Raw genomic sequence first — 22221 nt, 5'->3', positions numbered from 1 at the left:
AAATACCCTCCGTCTCCACAAGAAAATAAAATGCAGTCTCAATGATTCGAGTTCCGAGTTCGATTCTGATAATGAGAAATATACGTCTCAGCGTGGCTCAAGAAGATTGATCAACTCGGCGTAATTCAGGGCTGGAGTGAAACTACGAAGTCGTTTTATTTGCAAGCTAGATTAAGAGATCAAGCAAGAAGATGACACAACCGACTATTGCTAGGAAGACTGAAAGCAAATAATAATACGTGCTTTTCCTCGACATCGCGATTTCGAAATTTTGTTAGAAAAGATAATGAACAGGAAGAAACTACCCGCAGAATTGATGACGAAATATTATCAGGACAAAGTGGCCGTGTGTTTCCCGTGTAAGTTTTCCGACAGTGGAACAGTTCCCTGCGTCACATAGTCCCTTTGGGCAAAGGCGAGATGATATCAGTGCTAGCGACCCGAAGAATTATATGAAGGCTTTCTTTGTGCGATGGATGACTATCAACCGCCTTCAACTTCAACTGAACTACGTATTACAAAAATTTCAACGATCCACTGATACTAACATTTTCAAAGCTTTTACAAAACCACAACAAGATTTACAGAAAAGTGGTAAAAATAAATGGAAATTACGTCAAATGTTACATCGTCACAGGCACTCAAGTTAATATATTCTCCAAGCACGTCTTGAAATTACTATATCTCCAGATCAGCCCGATTAGCACTACTCTCGAGAGATTCTCTGGAGAACAGTTACCTAGCTAAAAGCGAGTTAAATTTGAGTTGGAAATCGATGCATACCGAGGCTCATCTAACATTAGAGCTAGGCGTAGGCGTAACCAGAGCTGACAGCTGCACCACTTCACTGCCACCGAATATTCAGGTTAGCAGATACAATTACACTTTGCCTTCGACAACCGTAGCCAATGCCAATCCGGATTATAGCCATCACATAGCATCTGTGGTGCATTCTTGACTATGCATAGACAATATTTCATAATCAACAATCTTACAATGATTTTTAAGTTTTCCTCAACCGACCAAGCTGAATCCGCCCCCACCAAAATGTGTCAGCTGCTCCAATATGGCAATTAAGTAAAATAAATATCTATAATTTAACAATTAATTACCTGGTGTCTTTGGTATGCAGTTCTCCTTTTTAGAGGAGCGTGGCAGGACAACAAAACTTTTGCTCTGTAGCGAGTAAATTTATAAAGTATAATATTGGTTTTTAATTATTACTAAAGTATAATATATGATAAATGTATATTATGTATATTATGTATGTATATTCATTTTTAATTTTAGATACGTTATCTATTTTAAATACTACCTATTAGTAGGAATAACACATATTCATTCTTAATACATTATATAAACTTAAAAAGTATATAGCATACTTTTCAGGAGGATCGGTTAAAACCTACCAACTATTGATACTACGCAGTCTTATTATGACCAGTACACTCTGAATACAACACTAACATGTCGATTTTACAATAAATAAAACTACGTTTTATTTAAAAATAATTTATTTGTAAAAATGATTGCATTATTCGTAGTAATACAAGTGTGAATTCCACATTTTGATATTGGTCTTTAAATATATTGGGCCGTATTCACAGAAACAACGATAAACTTGTACTTGCATAATAGCAAGTAAGTCTTTCAGTGTGTGTTCATAATTCATATAGATTTCAAGTATGAGCATTTACTTTGAAGTTTGTTGATTAACGTTGGTGACAAAGGAGCGGGACGCGTCACGCGGGAAACAATTAATCTTTTTTTTTCTCTCACAACATTTACGCAATTACGCGACAGGATATCCTCGCAGGTAGGTGGGGGAGGGGGCGCTCGTCCGGCTGAGGTAATCATCATTTGCAACATGCAAAGGAAGAAACGCTTATACTTGCGAATTTTACATTTAAACGCTAACTCTGTAGTCCCTGCTTGAATACGGCCCTTTAGAACAGACCAGCATTTGCTTCAACAAACATAAAATTTGTTTCGACAATTATTCACACACACACATGCACCAAATTGTTGCATTTCCATTTCATATTATTTGATATCAATATAATATAATATGTCAGTCTGTCTGTGCGTGTTGTGTTGTAAGCTTCACCCTAGCACGCACGTGAGGTGAGAATTGGCAAACCTGCTGGTTATGTATTTGTATCATATTATAGGAGTGTATTTAATCAACTACTATGTGACAAGAGCAGTATTAGTTCTAAATGAATCTGAGGTTGACCCCAAAACCGCCGAGTTGACGACTTAACGTATCGTAACGTAACGCCTCGGTTCAGGCTCACCTGCACGAGCGACCGATTGTGCAGAGTACTTACACGACACACGAACTGACATTGCTGGAATACAATTGAGTATCGTCATTAGTTACTCATAACACTATACATACATACATACATACATATTTTGCGCAGGCGGGGTCTACGAGTCACGTGGCCTCATGCATACACGACCGCGTAGAAAAGAAGACTTAGAATATTCAGAGCAAACACGTCAGCGGAACATGCAACGAGCAAACCTAAAACGCGCCACGGCTCGCTAGTGCATGAAGTGATTGGTGATCGGGGTCGGACGAACCCTACACTAACTTTATTTTCGTTTAAGTCGATTAAAGAAGACTTAGTAAGACTTTGAGTTTGACGTGTGATGTGTCCGATCGAAAAGTGTCACATTTATAACTGTCGAAGTCTCTGACCCCGTCAAGTCGACACGACCACGCGCCAACAAACGCGTTCCCTTCGCGTTTGTGTAAGCAGTAAAACTTCTTAGTTAAATAAATCCTTGACAAAACAGTAGTTATGACATGTTCACACTTACTGACATGGTGTTTAAAAAAATGTTAATATGCGTCATTATTGTAAAAAATGGAAATAAATAGAACAGTTCAATGAAATATCAAGTCGTCAAGGTTTTATATTAAATTTAATAATTACATCAAAGGTATTATTATTTTAAGTAAAATAATCAGTCGACGAGAAACATCGGACGAGTCATAGTTTCGTCGCCCGCTTGGCACTGTCGGAGGCTGAAGCGGGACGGCGTCTGCGTCAGAGCAGGCCGATGAGTAGGATACCGTAATATAATACTACCTAGTTAATTTGTTATTTGACTAACCTAACTTAGCGTAGAACACCGTTTCATCAACTTGTTGCAGTTTTGTATATATAAAATATCATTCAGCTTTGTGCTACAAATACGTTTATGCCGGAATGGATTGTGCATACAAATAAAAAAATATCATCTCTCGAGAATTGACCTATCTACGAGCGCACGTTCGCAAGGCAATGTCGATTGTCGTGAGAGTCGACGCTCTAATTGTATTGCTCAATAAGTATGTGACGACAAGACCATCACTATTACGTGTGACTATAGTTCGCGTTCGCATCGCTATTGCTATTGCAGGTATTGCTTCGCGGACTGAGCCGAGCTAGTAAATATATTAAGTGTGTAATGATATCGGGACCGTCGCGAACGCGTCCGCCTCGTCGTTTGTACTCTATTACGTATCGCTAGACGGTGTGCACGACCGTCACCCTCGCTTCGTCGGGTAGCGGTGGCACGTCGAGCAGGAAGCGCTGCAGCGCTGCGTAGTAGTCGGGTCGTGTCCACGTGTCGTCGTGCCCGCCGCCGGACAGCACTGCGAGGCGCTTCAGCGGCGCCCCACAGCGAACCAGCAGCTCGCGCGCCATGCGCGGCGGCACCAGCGCGTCGCACGCGCCGCACACCACCAGTGTCGCGCTCGACACGCTGCTCATCTTGTGCAGCGACATGTACTGAACGAACGGTACCACGTTACATCGAATACGCGTCGAACATCGAATTCGGCCCGGACTCGCGACTGCTCACCTTATTTTTATGACAAAACATTGGTAGCCAATTGAGACATCTCCACTTCAGCAATATCTTCGCCATGTCGGGGATACTAGTGAAAGTGTTTTCGACTATCAATGCCCATATTTTGTTCTTATACTCCAAGCGTGATGCCAGATCTATAGCCACGGCGCCACCTGCGAAGACAAAGTGAAAATGAATCAAACGAGACCCTTCTTCTCTAAAAGAAGGCAAATGTAATTTTATAATTAAGATTAAGGTTACCAACCGAGAGATCTACCAAACAAGATAATTTGAGTGCGATCTATATCATTTCTTTGCATGAGGTAGTCAAAAGCAGTTTGAGCATCCATGTACAGACCCTGTTCCGAGGGAGAGCCCTCTGAAAGTCCGTAACCTCTGTACTCCACCAGTAGAATATTTATATTTAATTTATGATAAAATCCAGACACATTACACAATCTAAAAGAATTAATTAGATAAATTAAAGAAATTAAGACTGATAATTTTTTCAGTATTGCCAGGTTTTTTTAAACAATTTTCAGATTAAATGAATATAGGTAGAGACATGTTCGTATTATTTAGTACTTTGGCAGTTGGTAAGTAAGGAGTGGACGATTGATAATCAATACAAGAATGACTTGAATGTGTTAATGTTACATACTATACTGACCTTTGGCCCATGTTTCCAGCATTACCATGAAAAAATATCATGGTTGGTCTATGATTACTAACTGTAGGTTGCTTTATTAGAAACATATGAATTTTAAATCCATCCTTACTTTTAATCTTAACACTTTCATATGGCAATTTATAGTTACTAGGTTGCAGGACGAACACTCTTGAATCTGGAGGATCGTTGGGGTAATATAGCAGAAGATCCTGGGCACTGTACAGTATACCTGTCACACAAATAAAAAATGAATAAAAACCCTCTTTGAATCTTAATTCTAACAGCTAAATATAAGTTGTCAACAAAAATAAAATAGTATGGATGCATCCCATCTACAGAACTGGTCAATACTAACAAACAAAAACTAAACTTTAACAAAGGAAACAATAACAATAATAAAATAATAATAAATAACAAGGAATAGGTGTTCAAGAGAAATTATATGGGAGATGCCCATAATCTTGTGTGCAGGTTTACGTGTTCATCATGATGCATTAGGTTTATGTACTATATATAGAAAAACTAGTTAAGCAAAATCTTTAAAAGTCATAAAGTAGATCAATAACATGTTCCACTGGATGAGCAACGTGATATACATAATTGGTAATTCTTCAGACTTACAGTGGTAATAGTTGAAAGTTTAATTTATCATTGTCACTGAATTAAAATATATTTGGATGTTTATATTTAAATATGTTTATGATTCTTATAACAATGGTTCTACAAATTTCCTCTAGAACTTTAGAAGAAAATTGTATTGCTATTTATTTTGTTATTTTTCAAAGAAAACCTGCTTTTATGTAGTTATAATTCTTTTGATACTATCACTCTGTATATACAAGAAGTAAATAGTTGGTAAGTCACCCAGAGCTGATTGGGCTGGATAGACCAAATGAAAAAAATGTTGCATGAGAAAAGACTAGAGAACCATGTTGTCATTGCCGATATACATGAACATACGCAAGCGGCTGGTGTCCCATCAGATTATGAGAGGGAGGAAATGCACATATGTTTGCACAATATAATATGCCTGCTTTGCTTAGTTTCCCTCGATATTGGCTGCCGTGGCCGAAATTGGTTGGGTGGGGTTTAAGCTCGAGGTTGTTTATACCACTCCAAAATATTTTACACAGGTAACAAGCCTTATCAGTAAATAGAGTGTAACAGATATAATTTAACTTGTGTATATATTTGTTGTTTCTAATCTAAGTACGTTACGCCTTTCCATACTTGAAATAATTAATTTAACAGGTATTTTTTGTTTTGTACTTTTGTAAGCTGCTTTAAGGAATGTGTATTAGCAACAAATGTACGTAAATGTAATCTTTTCATTGGAATTATAGTATTAAAACCTTCACACTATAATATAATTACGTACCTGATATACCGAAACTGAACACCGTTAGTGCCAGAAAAAATCCATAAAACCAAAATATAATTGCACTAGAGAATAAAGTAAACGTCGATACAACCCATAGCCTGTACAATAACACGCGTAGAATGTGATACATTATCTAAGCCTTTTAAAAATCCTACAAAATATCATTTTATTTATTTAAAATATTATTTTTTAACGAATATTGTATCATGTGATTATTGACATGATATATAATTGTCCGTATAAAAATGTCTAAGTACTAGATTGGACGAAACACTGTAAATTTTTACGTCAAAAAATATTTGTACACCTAAAGTTTTATGAACCAAACATTAAAAATGTTTACTTAATTATTATTCAAAGGTTATATTTAAGGCAATACGCATACTGTCAAGTCAGTGTCTTTAAAATCTGTAATCACAAAATATGACATTTATAGTTTGCTTGCCCTGCGCAATGGCCTGTTTACAACTTTATAAAGAAATTGAGTAGAAGAGTTTGTATTGTAGATAAACTTCGTTTTTTGAAAACGAGGTTTGATGGGATAATAAATATCACTCTGTACCAACGGCTACACAATATACATTTATAAATGCCTTATTCAAAAATTTATTCTTCATGGTTCTTAAAAGCTTTTTAGATTTTTTTTGTTTTAAATGCTATAAAATTTTACCAGCTTTTTTTTATATTTCTGTACATTTGTCTACTATAAGTTACAAAAAAAAACAATTGTAAATTCTAAATTCTATATATATATTTTTTGGTAATGTTGTTAATAATTTTTATTGATAATAAATAGACCTTTTTGCATTTTCTATTTTTTATTTTGTTTTACTTCTACCGCTTATGAATTTCAAACACGCGATTTATTTTAATGTAATTTGTGTTTTAATTGTAAAAATTTTGAGATTAAGTTCGATTTATTTTAATACTATCATTGTAAACTTATGAGTTATGTCATATTTTTTATATTTTTTGTATATACTATTAGCGATAGTGGCGCATAAAAATCATAAGAAAAAAAAGGCTTATAATATTTTTTTCCTGCTCGTAGAAATATTATTGTAATATTTTATTATTTTTTTATATACCTACATAAGAAATAAAGAATTTTTATTGTATTATGTAAAACTTGGTATTAGGACAATTATAAAGCTCTAATTTCAAACAATTTTCTTTTATGTAATACGTAGGCGGACGGGCATATGGATCACCTGATGGTAAGTGGTCCCCACCACCCATAGATATTGACCTAAAAATAATAACCATTTCTTACATTACACGAATGCGTCACCAACCTTGGGAGTCAAGATGTTCTGTTCCTCGTGCCTGTATACTTATACTATAGTTACACTGGCTCACTCACCCTCCAAACCGGAACACAATAATACTAAGTAATGCTGTTTGGCGGTAGAATATCTGGTGAGTGGCTGGTATGTAGGTAACATAGACGGGCTTGCACAAGGCTCGTACCATGTGAAACCGGTTTTTGTCCTATCTCCAAAGGAGAGGATCGTGGTATGATACGGAGTAAATTGAAATGCATCCACAACTAGATACGAGAGTTATATACTATACTGAGAGTTGTAAATTCCACTGGCACTGAAATAAAGTCGGGTTTTTGTTTGTGTTATAGGTAGCAAACGAGCAGGAGGCTCACCTGATGGAAAGTGATTACCACGACCCATGGACATCTGCAAAACCAGGAGCTTGCAGCGCGTTGCCGGCCTTTAAGAAATGAGTACGCTTTTTTCTTGAAGATTCCCAAGTCGTATCGGTACAGAAAACTAACTAAACACAGCGGCCCATACCTTCATTTTACTTGGCATTTAGTTCCATTTAGTTTAATGGTCTTTGTTTCAATCGTTGAAAGAATTTCTAGAATTTTAATCTATCATGATTACCTAGTTTTCGAAATATTATTGAAAGTTTCAAATAACGCCTAGTATGTTCGCGGCGTTGTAATATAGATTATCTTGAAGCCCGAAAAAGCCAGGCGCGACAGTGCCAGTTGGTCAGTTGCATTACATTTCTACTTTAAACAAATTTTTAATAAAAGCCTTATCTTTGTTTTGAAGTTTTTCTTTATACATCTTTGTCGTAGACCTGGGTTGATTGGGCTAAGAAAATTATTTTACTCGTGATACATGAGTCAAGCCACCCAAATGCAGGAACATAATTTTAAAAGTAAAATGAACAATATTAGTTCATCGAAGAAGGACCTGATCCTTAAAGATGTCACCGGCCTGAACTTCAAAGAACGAATCGTAAAGACTTAACAAAAGAAGACAATGTAGTAATTAAGAAACAAAGCAACATTTACAGGCTTTGTACTGCGCCCCACCACTAACCTACACCTGCCTTTAAAAAAGAAAACATTTTGAAAACTAAAAGATTCACCATCCAGACAGACAGTAGAGTAGTTAGTGTAAGTTTCAAATTTTCTGACTCTTGTACCTAAATAATAGCAATCAAGTTAGCTTGTTTTACTTTAGGTAGCGTACGTTCCGGGTAATGTCTTCACCGATTCAGTCAAAGGCGGCAAAACGATCCCTCTTGTGCGGTTGTAGGATCCTCTGTTCCATCCAAGCAGAACACCGCGTTCCGTTGTCTACGTGGTTGGAGTACAGACCAAACCCTCTCGATGTTAGTCGGCCGTGCCACCAGCAATCCACGCGCTGACGTCGACAGTAACCGTGTCTTGACACTAACGATCTAGATTGCAGCGAAGAATTAACCAACACGACGCTAAACAATGGAGACAATAATATGCACACGTATACACTTTTGCGATTGAGTATAAATGAGACACAGTTTTCATGATAGTAGACTTATTTTATTATTAATTTATTTACAATAAACTGTTATAAAAGTGTAAGTAACAAATTTAATCAATAATTGGATTATATCAGAATAAATTGATTGAGGATAATACGTTTATAAAATTAGTATAATTTCTTTTAAAATCGTCTTACTGCTATAATATTTGTATAGATATCCACTATAATCTTTAAGGCCACAGAAATAATCAGTTTTGTACATATCGTATAGTATTATTATGAAGCTATAATTAATATTGTAAAACCATGTGTATAACAATAACAAAATACATTACTTATAAAGTTTTTTAAACTAGCTGCTCAGTACTAGTGCTTCATCAGGTTCTACAATAAGTCCACAGACGACGAGTTCCGAATTGCACGAAGGCGACGTAAACTAGAGACGTCGAACGAACGCGAACTTAGGAGATATGGAAGATATTTGTACTATCAGAAATGTTATTTTCACTTGAGGTCAATTCCATTTATTTTTAATACATAAAGAATAAACTATTTAATGATTCTTGTGGTTTGAACGTGTAGGCCATTCAAAGGCAGGAGAATTGAAATAAAATAAGTCTTAGCTTTACATAATCCACGCGATTATCCTTTAGCATATATTTATGCACTACAAACAGTTGGAGATTTAGAGACGTATTTTAGAAATTTTGAATATAATTATTGTAAGTTATGATTATTATTAATTCAATATTAATTAACTAAAATTCCAAAGTTAAACTTTGAAATTGGCAGAAGACGTAAGTCTGCTCCACGACGTGACCGCTGAGAACACGTGTAATCATCGATCAATCATTCGTTACCAGGTCATTCATTCGTCGAACAACTCATTCAGTACATTTGTCACAATTGAAGGTCAAAGATGTTTATTTACTTCCCCTGCCGCTGCAATGGACTACACATCTGTGCTTCCGGAAACGAATTCCTATGTACTTATTACGTGAGGAGAAAAATACTCACTAAACTGACAAGGGAACACTATAAGAAATGTAAGTAAGATAAATATACAAAATGCGCATGTAAAAGCAATCGTACGTGGTTTGCCCCCCCGCTCCATGGTGGCCATTACTAAGACTCAATAAATAACATTAAAATTAAGAAATATTTATTACCCTCACCTCCAAGCGATACCAAAATAAAATATCAATACAAATCTTTAACAATTCCCTCGACTGGTCGCGGCCCCGAGCGGCCGCTCCTCTAGGCTATTCGAGTATCGGCGATACATTGCGTCAACGACTACTGCAAACGTAACTACAATATTTTAAAGCAGTATTGCAGGATTGCATTGATGAATTGTAAATATTTATTTAGTAAACGAAACAAAGAATGCACGAAATTGTGATTGATAATTATTTAAAATACTTGCGTTGTTTTCACTTAAAATAATACAATGATGATAGACGCATGAACAACAGAATAATTAATTACAACAAAAACAAAACCGCACAATACAAATCTAAAACAACGAAACGCACACTTGCACGCGACTATTTGCCTTTCGTCTTCTTGTATTCCGCGAAGAGGTCGTGGACGTCTTGCAGCGACTTCTCGATCTGTTTCACGAAGTTCGTGGAGCTCTGTCGGAGGTGAACGATAAACGTCAGCGAGAGTGCATAGAGATGCGGGTCACATGGAAACGTGATCCTTAATAATACATGGGCTTACTGTGATGGGGCAGCTGATTTTGCTGGACACGTGGAAGAAGAGCGTGTCGTCGCCGACGATGATGTAGGAGACGCCGTAGCCGTCGTCCGCGACGGGGCCGAAGCCGCCGCCTGCGCTCACACACTTCGGGTACTTCTTGAGGTCCAGCATGCTCGTTTGACCTAAGCCATACGCGTACGATATAACATCTACTTCGATATATTAAGTGAATCGCTCATGTTCACATAACATTGGATTTGTTAGTGAAGAATTAAATGCACTAGTACCGTGTGGGGTCTGACTGGTTGACAGACGCCACGGCTCGTTAAAGACCTCCTGCAGGAAGGGTGATTCTAGTTCGAGGTACTTGGACACGACGTAGAGACAGAAGAGGTGCCGATCGATACCGCGGCCCGCCATGGCATCCTGGTAGCCCAACTGGTGACGATTACTCGCCTTCACGAACAGCAACATGCGCTGCTCCACCTGACGACAGAAGCAATATCTCACACACCATGACCAGAGCGAATAAGCTTCGATTAAGTTCCGCAATCGTTGTCCTACGCGTTTCTTTTCAAATGGGCTCGAGGAGGGCGGTAGACAGTGTCCTGTACTATAGTACGCACTAGCGAGGAGGGCTTGCGAGAACATTACTTTCACCTTCCGTGGAGAGCACAGAGAGCCACGGGCAGAGAACAGCAGAGTAGGAGGCGCCGCAGATGCGCTATATCGACCCCGCAGTCTCTCCGTACCGGACGCAAGACTGCCATGGCAGTGGTTTTAATGGCTATCCGGATATTAGGTACCTTTCAGAAGGGCACTGCGAGAAAAAAAGAGTTAGATTTGGGTATCATTGCACTGTACCGTCGCATTCGGATCGAGCATGGAGCGCACCCAGGCGGAACTCTCAAGAGTACACGAGCGCACGGTCTCGGTCCGTCCCTCTCGGAACAGCCGCGTCATGGACGCCTCGTACGTGAGGCAGAAGCGGCCCGCGTCTCGGAAGTACGCCAGCTGCAGCACCATCTGAATGAACGCGTCGGGCGACACGCGACAGCTCTTCATGAACCCCTTGCCGTAGGCGGTGTACATAAGAATGCGCAGATCGACGTCGTTGAGCAGCTGCGTAGCGACGGTGTGCGACTGGTCGATGGCGGCCAGCAGCGGCTCGCTGAACTCCCAGCGCAGGCGCACGGGCGCCGGCGGCGGAGCCTCCACGGCGCCGCGGGCGTCGCCGGACTCGTCGTAGCTGTGGACATGCAAATACGAGCACGAGTCATACAAGTAACGGTTCACGCAGTACATCGTCAATACAAAACAATTTCAATATTTTAGATCCTCACCCATATTCTAATTCAGACCAAATAACGTATTCCCACAAGTGCCCCATCACCGGCGCGTCCGCCCTGCAAGCATGAGATACAGATCAAGTTCACGAAGGCACGGTTTCGTGTAGATTTCGCTTGTCAATTAATATCATTGCGTCTCACCATGTGTGTTCGGTATTGAAGCCCACCTGCAATCATTTTTTTCTTATTACAGACAGACACATTACAATAACGTAAGCTTTGCAGTAATTATATAACCTAAGAGTCGAACGTACCGAGCCGTTGGTGCTGAAACAGAGGTTGAAGGACTTGTCGAACCAGCGGTCCTGTCCGGAGCCGTGCAGCAGGACGCGACCGTAGCGGTCCAGCTTGGCAGAATCCGTCTCGTCGAACCCGTACTCGATGTCGTCCAGGCAAACGTGGAAAGCAGCGCGCTCGAGGCAGTGCAGCGACGTGCGGTTGTGTCCACGGTTGAAGAGCGTCTGCCTCACGTGCGCCCAGTGCGAGCGCTCACCCGCCGTTAGCGCTGCCAGCCGCGCCTCGCCCGGACTGGCCTCCGCCTCGTCGTCCAGGATCTGCTGGATTTGCACTTGAATCTCGGCCGGGTTCAGTAGTCGTCCACGCGAGTACACCAGCACCTTGTAATAGCGGCCGCGGTGCAGCACCGTCACGTGCGCCGAGTCGCGGTAGTGCACCAGTTTGTCCGTCTCCACGCCGGGTACGCGCGTCGTGTTGAACAGCCGCTCGTACTGCCACGAGCATAGCGGAACCATGCCTTGCAACATTATCGGCTCGAGTTCCTGGCGCTCGATCAGCCGTCGGAACTTAAGACAGAAGTGTATGATGGTGCTGGCACGTGCCGCCTGCACGCTCGTGGGCCGCAGCAGTGTGTCCGTGCCGTAGAAGTTGGAGTTGACCATGAGCGGCGAGCGTCCACGCAGGTACACGTACTCCTCCCACCAGTCCGACACGTAGTTGCTGGACCACCTGTCGCCGCGAATTCAGTATTTATGTGATAACAACTATTTGAATAAAATAAAGTTAAATATATACCAGTCGAACGAAGACACATATTTAAACGAGTTTTATTCCAATACGAACGAACGTGAGTGATGTCGATAGTATTTAGAAGAACGCCAAACATAATTACAGCAACGTTCGATGTCTCGTATGGTGATCGTTCATCGATATTCGATACATGCGACATTAACATTAGCCGTGACATGAAAGGAATGCACAAGTACCATGACTTTAGGACGAGATATCTCTGCAACTTGACGGCGATAGTCTCCTCGAACTCCTTGGCCAGTCTCTCCACGCGGAGGTAGTTGTCGGCGTCCAGCAGCGGCCTCACGCTTAGAAGGTACTGAGGATCAGAGACCTTGTGCTCAATGCGAATACTATCACGTACGGCCCGCCTCGCGCATGTTTTTGTTTTCGAAACATATATGTACGCTTAAATATCACCAAAAGAAGCCACCAGCAAAACAAAGTTTAAAAACATTTTAACGACAGAAAATTTATTAAGAAATCGTACAAGTCTTTATAATTAACTTTCTTACAGTCTTTGTATAAAATCAATAAACAAGATCCGACTTCTAAACTTTCCCTATGTCACGCGATGAAGGACTAAATATAATATTATTTTGATCGGTATGTTAATCAGCTACTTCAGAATCGGTGCCGGTCGGGTCAAGGAAAGCAAAGCTTGAAAAGCAAAGAACTGGCTTGGACCTTTTTACCCTACCTTAGCCGATTATCTCTATATTTAAAATAAATTATGCTAAGTCGGACGGCTCTCTATATTTGTATCACTCACCCGTCTCATGGTGTCCTTGACAGCGGGCAGCGGCAAGCGCGGCAGCGAACCCTGGAAGCTGTATAGCCGTGGTTTGTTCCAGCCTGAGAGTACTTTCACCACGCTCGCCCATAACATAGTCCTCATCGATATCTTGGAGCCCGGCGCGCGGGACTCGTACATCCAGCCCTACGCAGAAATGGGAATCACCACTGTCACAATCACGCGTGATTCGGTTAAAAAGATCTTAATTCTTGCCCATCGCATCGCTAAGACTAATCCGTATGTTCGGATTATATAAAATAGGTTTCGAAGCATTTATTTCAGCATTACTTCGCTAGTAACGAATAACACTCTGTTTTGTGTGTATGCACGTGTATCGGGTATTAAGACCCGACTTGATCCTCGATTGACAACAGCACGTTCAAATATTTTATTACCTTATACATCAGGAGAAGCTTGAGCAAGTAGCGCATCAGGAATATAACGGAGAGCCACATGGTGAGCGCGGCCAGTAGGCACGCGATCACCTGCCACATCGGCGACGCGCTGTACAGGGAAACACGCGCTTTGGTTATACTCATTCTGATCAATCCACACCGACTACTCCACCACAACCAAAACCTTTCTTACCCGGGCAGTATGGTCAGGGCTTTTTGTACTAATCCGAAGGGTATGTTGACACCTCCAAAGTGAGCGGCCACAAGAACAGTCCACAGAAAGTATAAAGATTGTAGGTGTCCCGGATACACGCCATTATGGATGCTGTTCTGTTGGGAAAGAAACAATATTCGTATAAAAACTCTATTAATAATAATTTAATTGATATTTTATTCACGAGTTAAAGAGACCAGGCACCTATCTCGACGACGTTGACTACGAACGAAATTAATCTCCCACAGAAGTGCTTCGTGACGACACTAATACACATTTCCCGACAGGCCGAGTAAGCCCGGACGTATCGCAACAAAAATTTGGTTCTTTTTTATTTATAGTCGCTCCAATAGCGAAACTGCAATCAAGTCAACGTTTAAAAATCCAAAAAAGTGTGAAATGCACATAATCCAGTAAAAAACGGCGGTAATTTGCCATTGGACTAGGATAACCAAGATATCGAAATCTGTCCCTGGTTAGTTTCATTCTCTGATTGTAGTACACTTTACTATCCTTCGCAAGCGAACGCATAAAAATAGAGAATTCGGAAAGACACAACAGTAAATGTTAATCAGAGTCGCCAACATTCAACACTCAAGCTCGGCAGTGAGGGTATGTGGATTGGTCGCGACGACACACATACAGTGGTAAAGACAATTATGTATGCGCTTAGAGAAACTCAAAAATCGGCTCTTAGGACTCCTACGAATTGAGATGGGTGGCTTTAACTAGGTACTCTGCAAGTACAACATGACATAATAATATTAAAAACGACTACTTCATTTATAAAAACAAAAAATAAGTTTAAATTCACAGACTGAATTATATACACGACAAAAACATAGAACAATTCAATGACAACCGAAAATAATAGGTGATAAAAGATTCTACTTAAAAGGTTCCAAATTTTTTGTGCAAGTTATAGGTATTCAACATTCGCGACCCCACTGTCTGCTTGCGGTAGGTTAAATGTTACGATTTATGGCGGATACTACAACATACGCTTTTTTATACGTCGTAAGAATACATAACACGAAGCTGTGTAAAAAAAGATTAACCCACGATCAAGATAAAAGCATAGCATCTTAGTTCGTTTATTCATTTCTTCGCTACCAGTGATGGTCCCGTGCCCGTGATCCCAATAGTGAACTGTGTCAATGTCCGTGTACCGTGATAAGAGAGGCGCGTGCCCTCAGTCGGCTCTCGCTTTCGCTACGAGTGCTGACGCGCAATCGTCTGCCACGTGTGACCTCTCGCGCGCCTCGCGACGAGCGCGCTGTCTGACGCCGATTTTATCATTCATCTATACTTTACAATCTGTTCTGTTCTCTTACAACCTATAAATAATAGCCTGCGCACCACAACGTCTAGACAACGTGACGTCCCAATCTAAACGAAGCACTTGTTTTTTGCTGTCAAGCATATATTCATTTGACGTATTAATTATTTCTTAGCTTTGAAATGTCTTTATTTAAGTGTTATTTTTATTATTAATTTCATTTACAACTAAGCTTTGTCTCGGTTGGGAGGAGTTTAAATTATTACTCACTCTGAAGCGCGCTAGCCTCTTCTTCCACGAGCGAATACCGGACTCCCACACGAGGTACAATACTTCACGGTCGAAGTTGACGTCCCATCCGTCGTGCGTGATAGCGAAGGAGAAGGCGACCGCAGAATGCGCTTCTGCCATCTTGCTTCACAACCTGCGAAAGTTTCCTCTCTGAGTCGTTTGTTGCTCCAACTTTTACTTGTAATGTAAATAAAAGTCGCAGTAATGCAAAATTGTGTAATACAATATCATTTGTTGCCTACAAATCTAAGAACATTTTTTTTAAATGATAAGTTGGAGGACAAACAGAATAAAGCCTTCGCTTAGCGCACCAAAATAATACAAAAATATATATTGATAGTTTGCATTTTGAAAGCATTTGTAAACATAATGAAATATTCCATCCTTTATGTGGAGATTTATTTACAATGTTTTTATTTACCGCTAAGATTGACATGAATAAATTATAAACACTAATTATTATAAACAAATATACTTATGAGTCCTTGCATAGATTTTAAGCAACCATTTTATTTTACTTACTAGAATATCTTGTTCTGGCTTTTTCTAAATTAAACAAAGTATACTCATTTGAGCAATAGATAAAAGAGCAGTAGTTGTGTTTAGGCCTCGAGTAAAAACTTTTTTAATGAATTTGGTGCTACAGTTACACAACACAGCCAGTCATAAACCTTATTGTCATACTGTAGCTCCTGGATGTGGTGGTCTTTTCATTTATATGAAAATGAAATGATCATTCAAATTTCAAATTAAAGTCACTGAACTATGGCTGTATTGCATTTATTTTACTTTTAGCTTCTAAAATAGTCAATAAATATTATATCATAAGTAAAGCACATACACAAAAATATCACATGGGATTTAGCAACTGATATCAAGATCGCCAGCACAATTACAGGCATAGGAAGAAACACATCAAAGTTTATTACTTTGACAAAGATTCGGATAAAGTAACTATGTAATGATGATAAACTTAAAATAGTAGAATAACTAAAGGGTCTTGTTTTATTTATCAATGTAGTAAAAAAAATAAGTGTTAAAGTCTTGTAGAGCTTTTTCATTTCTCTAAGGCTAAAAATATATTATAATTTGATTGATCATAAAAAGGTTCTTTGTAATCAGTCTCGAAAAAACAGACAATACCATTAATACAAGATGTATAGAAACTACACACCAAATATAAAATTAAATATATCATTGAAATCACTTGTATAATCAATTGAAAATGGCCTTGGAGATAAAAATATTAGTAAGAATTTTAAGCTTTAAATTTTAAATAAAGTTATATAATTAATTTATTACGAGTTATTTTTCTACTTTTCTACATTTGTAATTGGAAATAAGAATTGTATTAATTGTCGATAAAACTGACTTTGATTGATGATTTACTGTATTGTTAACTCCATAGAACAAGTTTACAGTTGCATCCTTTTAAATTGTAATACAGTAATATAGTGCGGGTACTTATTCTACTTTTATTAGAAATTTCTGTAAAATAAAAAATATAGCAAAGCATTTATTAACATTTTAATGAAAAGCTCACACAACTTACAACTTAAGAGAAATCGTTCCAAAACCACATTCGCGTAATCGGAATTCGGACGAACACATTCGCACGCCTCACGCACACTAGCAAACCGGTGTCAAAGTCTAATCTGAGAATGCGACTGTTCTACATATACGTGGATTACAAGCAAAATACTTTTTTAAATCATGCGCTAGACATATTTATGGAAGTTTATATTTAAAATTAATTTTTATTATCTTTTATATTACTTATATTATGTTTTATGTTACAAATAAAATATTATAAAAAAAAATTTATAATAACAAGCACTTTAGTAAATTAATACATAAAAAATTGTTTAGTTACTGACCTATAACAGTAGACACTAATTTTAGCACCAACTACGAACAGTTTTCTCGTGACAAATAGCTACGCGGGTACTGAAATAACAGTACCTTGTTGGTTATTATTTAAACGACACCTATTACAAACATAATTGTTAATATTTGTGATGCCACTGTTTCAACAAACTAAATGTTTCACAATTCAGCAAGAGATTATAAGATTTGCTATAAAATTTAAAAGTATAGACTAATTAAATATAATCTACGCTGGGATTTTAGTTAGTAATTTTAAAAAAACTATTTAACTAGACAGTAACGCAAAGTGCACACTGAGTGCTGTACACCACCGTGTGTAACCAAATAACTGACTTATAAAATACAGTGTTGCAAAGCTAAAATAAATTATTATGTGGACTCATAGACAGTTAATTAACAATAGCGCTCAAGGTTTTGTTATCATAATGTAAGTTATTTTATTTTACGACAAATTTAATATTATGCATTAAATATTATACTTTTTGTAAAAATACATACAATGATAAAAAAAATAAAAAACAACAGATAAAAATAAATTATATTTATTGTAATTAGCAATGCATATATTACATATTGCAATTAGCAATGCATGTCACCGAATACTTCAAAAGGTATTTTTGCAATTTAAATATATAAAGAGCTAGATTAGCTAGCTAGTATTGATATATACATGAATTACAATAATTATTATTCTTTACATTCGATTTAACATGACTAAAATCTTTAATAAGTTCATCAATGTTTTCGGTGCGCTCACTTAATATATGAATTATTAGCTCATGTACTTTAAATGACATCCTTAAATCTTTTGCAATGTCACTTTCGTCACATCGCTTGCAATTATTTAGATAAACTGCCGTTTCGCCTTTAAGTTCTGGTGATGTAGCACAGTAAACTATAGTACTAGCACCTTGCTTCTGCAATAAACAAATAATAATTTTAATAGAAATTAGTCACATTTAATGCTACAGATAATATTGTTTACGGACTACAAAAATACATATTTACGTTGAGGATTTATATTCAAAGAGCTAGCAAGCATTGTGTCATAAGACATATAAAACTACGCGCACCACTATTGTAGCGTAAAGCGCGGCATTGTCAATTGACAACTCATCGAATTTGACAAAAAAATGGGGCTAAATTAGAATTTTCTCGTGTCTTTCTCTAAAGCTGCTGTTGAGAACTCTTATGATAACGAGGAATATTGAGGAAGAATTCACAACGCTTCAAAAACGTAAAATCTGGTGTATTATATTGTGTGCGCATATGCATGTCTGCCTCTTGGAGGGATGCTTATACTTCTAATAAGAATAAAAAAAAGGCGGTGAGGCAAATATCCAAGCATCTAATATTTCAGCAAACAATGCCTAAGCGAGACTCCAACGTGTCAGTCTATCCGCTTGAACAAGACCAAGGTCATGTATAACAGGCATTTCTTGCTGATATCGATGTACGTTGAAGGAAAACCTCTCCCCCTGAAGGAACATATACCCTCCTGGGTCAAGTTTCCGAATAACTTCGAAAAGGAAGCCGATCAAAGAGTTCCCTTGGCATTTGGCAATCTTTGTCAAGTCTTTAGGCAAAGGACCTTAGTTGAATGAACCAAATCGAAAGCGTTTCCAATAGTACACCTATTATAAATATTTTGTGTCTTAAAGTGTCCCATCTTTTTACAGGATATCGCGTGCAACCAATGACTTTGATAATTCTAAAAGCATTATTTCTAAGAATTTATTCCTTTGTTAAACTTTTATCAAACTATGTTGTTTGACGTTAACTAAATTTGTAATTTTTGTACTAACAATGGATTTACAAAAGGGCATCATAAATGTGTAAAGTGCTTCATATGCCCACCAGTTGCGGCATAAACCGGTTTTAATAAAGGAGCCAGGATGAGCACAAAAAACAGACTTTTTACTATTTGCCCACTGGTTACTCAAATAATGCATCAGCAGTAATCCACAAAGCTTCGATATATTATAGGCCTTAATAGAAGTATATTTCTCTTTCGGAAGTGATACACTCTCTAAAGATGGCGACGAGGGCCAATTTATATTTCTGTAAATAAAAATAAATACCGAATTGGCATATTATTTCGTTCAGATGTGAATTGATTACAATTGTAAATACATATGCAAATATACAGTCAAGAAACCAGTATATAAAATCACAATGGACATAACATCTTAGTTTTCAGGGTTAGTGATGCATTGACGATGTATGGGCCTTTGGGCAGTTCTGACCTCTTACCATTACGGGGTACAGTCTGTTCCCGTTCCCACGGGGGCCCGATAAATTAGCTTATTCTGTGTTTTTGTTTTTTCTTTTTTAAACTGATATATCACAAAAAATATTTAGACATCACCTTTTTTGTTCAGCTGTTAAAGAAATATAGTCACGAATTTTAAAATTAATTATTTATAGTTGGATAAGATCAGGTTTTTTCGACACTAGACATTTTATTGATATATAAAAAACCTACCTACTACAGGTGCCCTAAGGAACCAAATGGGCTAAGATTTTTTTTATGGTATAGGTAGGCGGACGAGTCATTGGGCCACCTGATGGTAAGTGTTCACTACTGCCCATAGACAATGGCGCTGTAAGAAATATTAACCATTCCTTACATCACCAATGCGCCACCGACCTTGGTGGTATCGTTCTCGCTGATTGATTGATTGAAAAAAATTTTGTCATATCTATGAAAGAACTTATCTTAATAAGTAAAGAAAAACCTACCTATGAGATTCAGACGAAGTGAATATAACTCGTACATCCGAAGCAAGAATTTTTCCGAGACATAATAGCAAATAATATTGACTAAGAAAATTGACCTGAAATATTGTTTCAAGGCGGTCTTCCGTAATTGTCCACGGTAAGCCAAACGTGGCAGCATTCAAAATAACTATGTCTATTTTTCTAAAAATACACAAATCGTTATTAGCTCTGTAATAATAATTTATATTAGAGGAAGCTTAGAGTATAAAATAAAGCTGGCAGATATTTCCAACAATCCAATCAAAATCAAAATATTTTTATTTTATTAAGCTTCACGTCACTTTATCATTAAAATGGAATAAAACTCATTATTACTCAAAGTTTTCTTAACATTCCATTTAAATTTATTAACTGAAAAAGCTTAACATTTTGTGGAAATTAATTATAGCAGCTAACACCTTGTACAAAGAAGGATGAATTGACTTTGGGGAGACGTAAACCTAATGGGCTAACGTTGAACATATTGCAAAAATAAATATTCTTAAATTAGTTATATAAACATAATATTACTTATTACAGTTAAAATGAAAAGTAACTTTGATATACTTTTCTTTAGTAAGAATTTCCTCGGAACAATTCTTGACTGATGTTAAGGAAGTTAAATTAATTTGATAAAAGGTGAGCCGCTCAGTTATCTCACAATTTCTTTTAGCAAGAACTTTTGCTTTATACACATTACGGCAAGCCATAATAACATTGCAATTGCGTAGGCTGAGACATCGCGTTATTTCTAATCCAATGCTGCCACTCGCACCTGTGATGAGACACGTTTTGTCTGCTAAATTAACTTCTCTTACCAGCTGAAATTAAATATGAATAGATAAAAGACATGTTTCATATTTATTATTTAATGTTTGCGATCGCAGCTGGTATTAGGTTTTATATGTCGTTTTAGCTGTGCCAACGTGTTTGCAAAATTTCATGATGTTCGCTTGAGCAATTGAGATGTGAAAGCGTAACAAACAACTCACTTTCGCTTTTACAATCTAAGTTAGGATAACTGAAAAGTTGGCTCTTAACTTTTATAATAATAATTAATATATTGTTGTAATTGTAAATATAAATAAACATAATATGTGTATGCTCTATGTATGCCTAAGTCATTCATTTGATTTTGATGAAAGTGGTGAATTGCACTGCGTACCCAGATACCTGGCCCAGCAAAGACAGTTTTTTTTCTTTATATATTTATCCTTCAACAAAAAGTTTCAACGAAACCGACACGACTAACTAGTTGGAAATATAAATAGGTACCGCTTCAGCTGTTGGCCCGAGTATTCTTTTATAGTCTGTCTTGCTTAAAATTTTCCTCAACATAAATTCTTTCCATATGAAGTTGCTCATATTTCTCCTTGTTTTTATGCTTAAAATATCATTGCAATTGAGAAAATTTTTCAGTTTATTAATACTCGGATACTAAATATTTTTATTTAAATTTTTATAATTCTATTAATATGTTTTAACATTAATGTTTTCTGTGGTTATACAAAGTCCTTTAATTTAGTATATTATTTATATTGAGGTTAATGACAAAAATAACATATAATTGATAAAACTTTTTATATATAAGGCATTTAAATAAAGTTATTTGAATTGACAAGGCAGTATTTAAGTATAATTAAAAAATAATCTAACCGAAATTTATAATAGTTGTATGATGTCTCCAGTACACTATGGTAATATTTATAGAAATCTTTTGGTTTTACTAAATTATGAATAAAATATAATTCGTTTCCTGTGTATAACACCCTTCTATCATTTAACATGTCAAATATTGCAGCACCGAAAAGTTTGTACTGGTTACATATATAGAATATTAAAATGA

The 22221-nt window shown here is 37.4% G+C and overlaps 3 protein-coding genes across 4 annotated transcripts; all 3 read right to left on the bottom strand.

Annotated features, from left to right (window-relative positions):
• Nucleotides 1-1526: 1526 nt before the first annotated feature.
• On the bottom strand, nucleotides 1527-6302 carry LOC125076087 (protein ABHD13). The gene is made up of 5 exons (XM_047688038.1): nucleotides 5895-6302; nucleotides 4517-4745; nucleotides 4112-4305; nucleotides 3859-4019; nucleotides 1527-3785 (listed from the first exon to the last, which is right to left on the bottom strand). Exons 1-5 carry the CDS (start codon nucleotides 6025-6027, stop codon nucleotides 3522-3524), a joined length of 981 nt encoding a protein of 326 aa, XP_047543994.1. The 5' UTR covers nucleotides 6028-6302; the 3' UTR covers nucleotides 1527-3521.
• A 2406-nt stretch (nucleotides 6303-8708) lies between these two features.
• Nucleotides 8709-17942, bottom strand: LOC125075801 (carnitine O-palmitoyltransferase 1, liver isoform). Of its 2 annotated transcripts, XM_047687566.1 has the most exons (13): nucleotides 17606-17939; nucleotides 15708-15861; nucleotides 14138-14274; nucleotides 13945-14053; nucleotides 13526-13693; nucleotides 12951-13072; nucleotides 11982-12693; nucleotides 11869-11894; nucleotides 11722-11784; nucleotides 11243-11627; nucleotides 10666-10864; nucleotides 10400-10560; nucleotides 8709-10311 (listed from the first exon to the last, which is right to left on the bottom strand). In XM_047687566.1, exons 2-13 carry the CDS (start codon nucleotides 15846-15848, stop codon nucleotides 10222-10224), a joined length of 2313 nt encoding a protein of 770 aa, XP_047543522.1. In that variant the 5' UTR covers nucleotides 15849-15861; nucleotides 17606-17939; the 3' UTR covers nucleotides 8709-10221. The 2 variants fall into 2 exon arrangements, with proteins under 2 accessions (XP_047543522.1, XP_047543523.1); XM_047687567.1 differs by lacking the exons at nucleotides 8709-10311; nucleotides 10400-10560; nucleotides 10666-10864 and adding an exon at nucleotides 10893-10945 and having other exon boundaries at nucleotides 11206-11627; nucleotides 17606-17942.
• Nucleotides 17594-21740, bottom strand: LOC125075748 (WW domain-containing oxidoreductase-like). The gene is made up of 6 exons (XM_047687457.1): nucleotides 21651-21740; nucleotides 20943-21196; nucleotides 20358-20537; nucleotides 19421-19676; nucleotides 18314-18532; nucleotides 17594-17605 (listed from the first exon to the last, which is right to left on the bottom strand). Exons 1-6 carry the CDS (start codon nucleotides 21738-21740, stop codon nucleotides 17594-17596), a joined length of 1011 nt encoding a protein of 336 aa, XP_047543413.1.
• Between the last annotated feature and the right edge of the window lie 481 nt (nucleotides 21741-22221).

Source organism: Vanessa atalanta, chromosome Z, assembly GCF_905147765.1.
Source record: "Vanessa atalanta chromosome Z, ilVanAtal1.2, whole genome shotgun sequence".
NCBI classification, from domain to species: domain Eukaryota; kingdom Metazoa; phylum Arthropoda; class Insecta; order Lepidoptera; family Nymphalidae; genus Vanessa; species Vanessa atalanta.
This window is presented reverse-complemented; position numbering and strand designations above follow the sequence as displayed.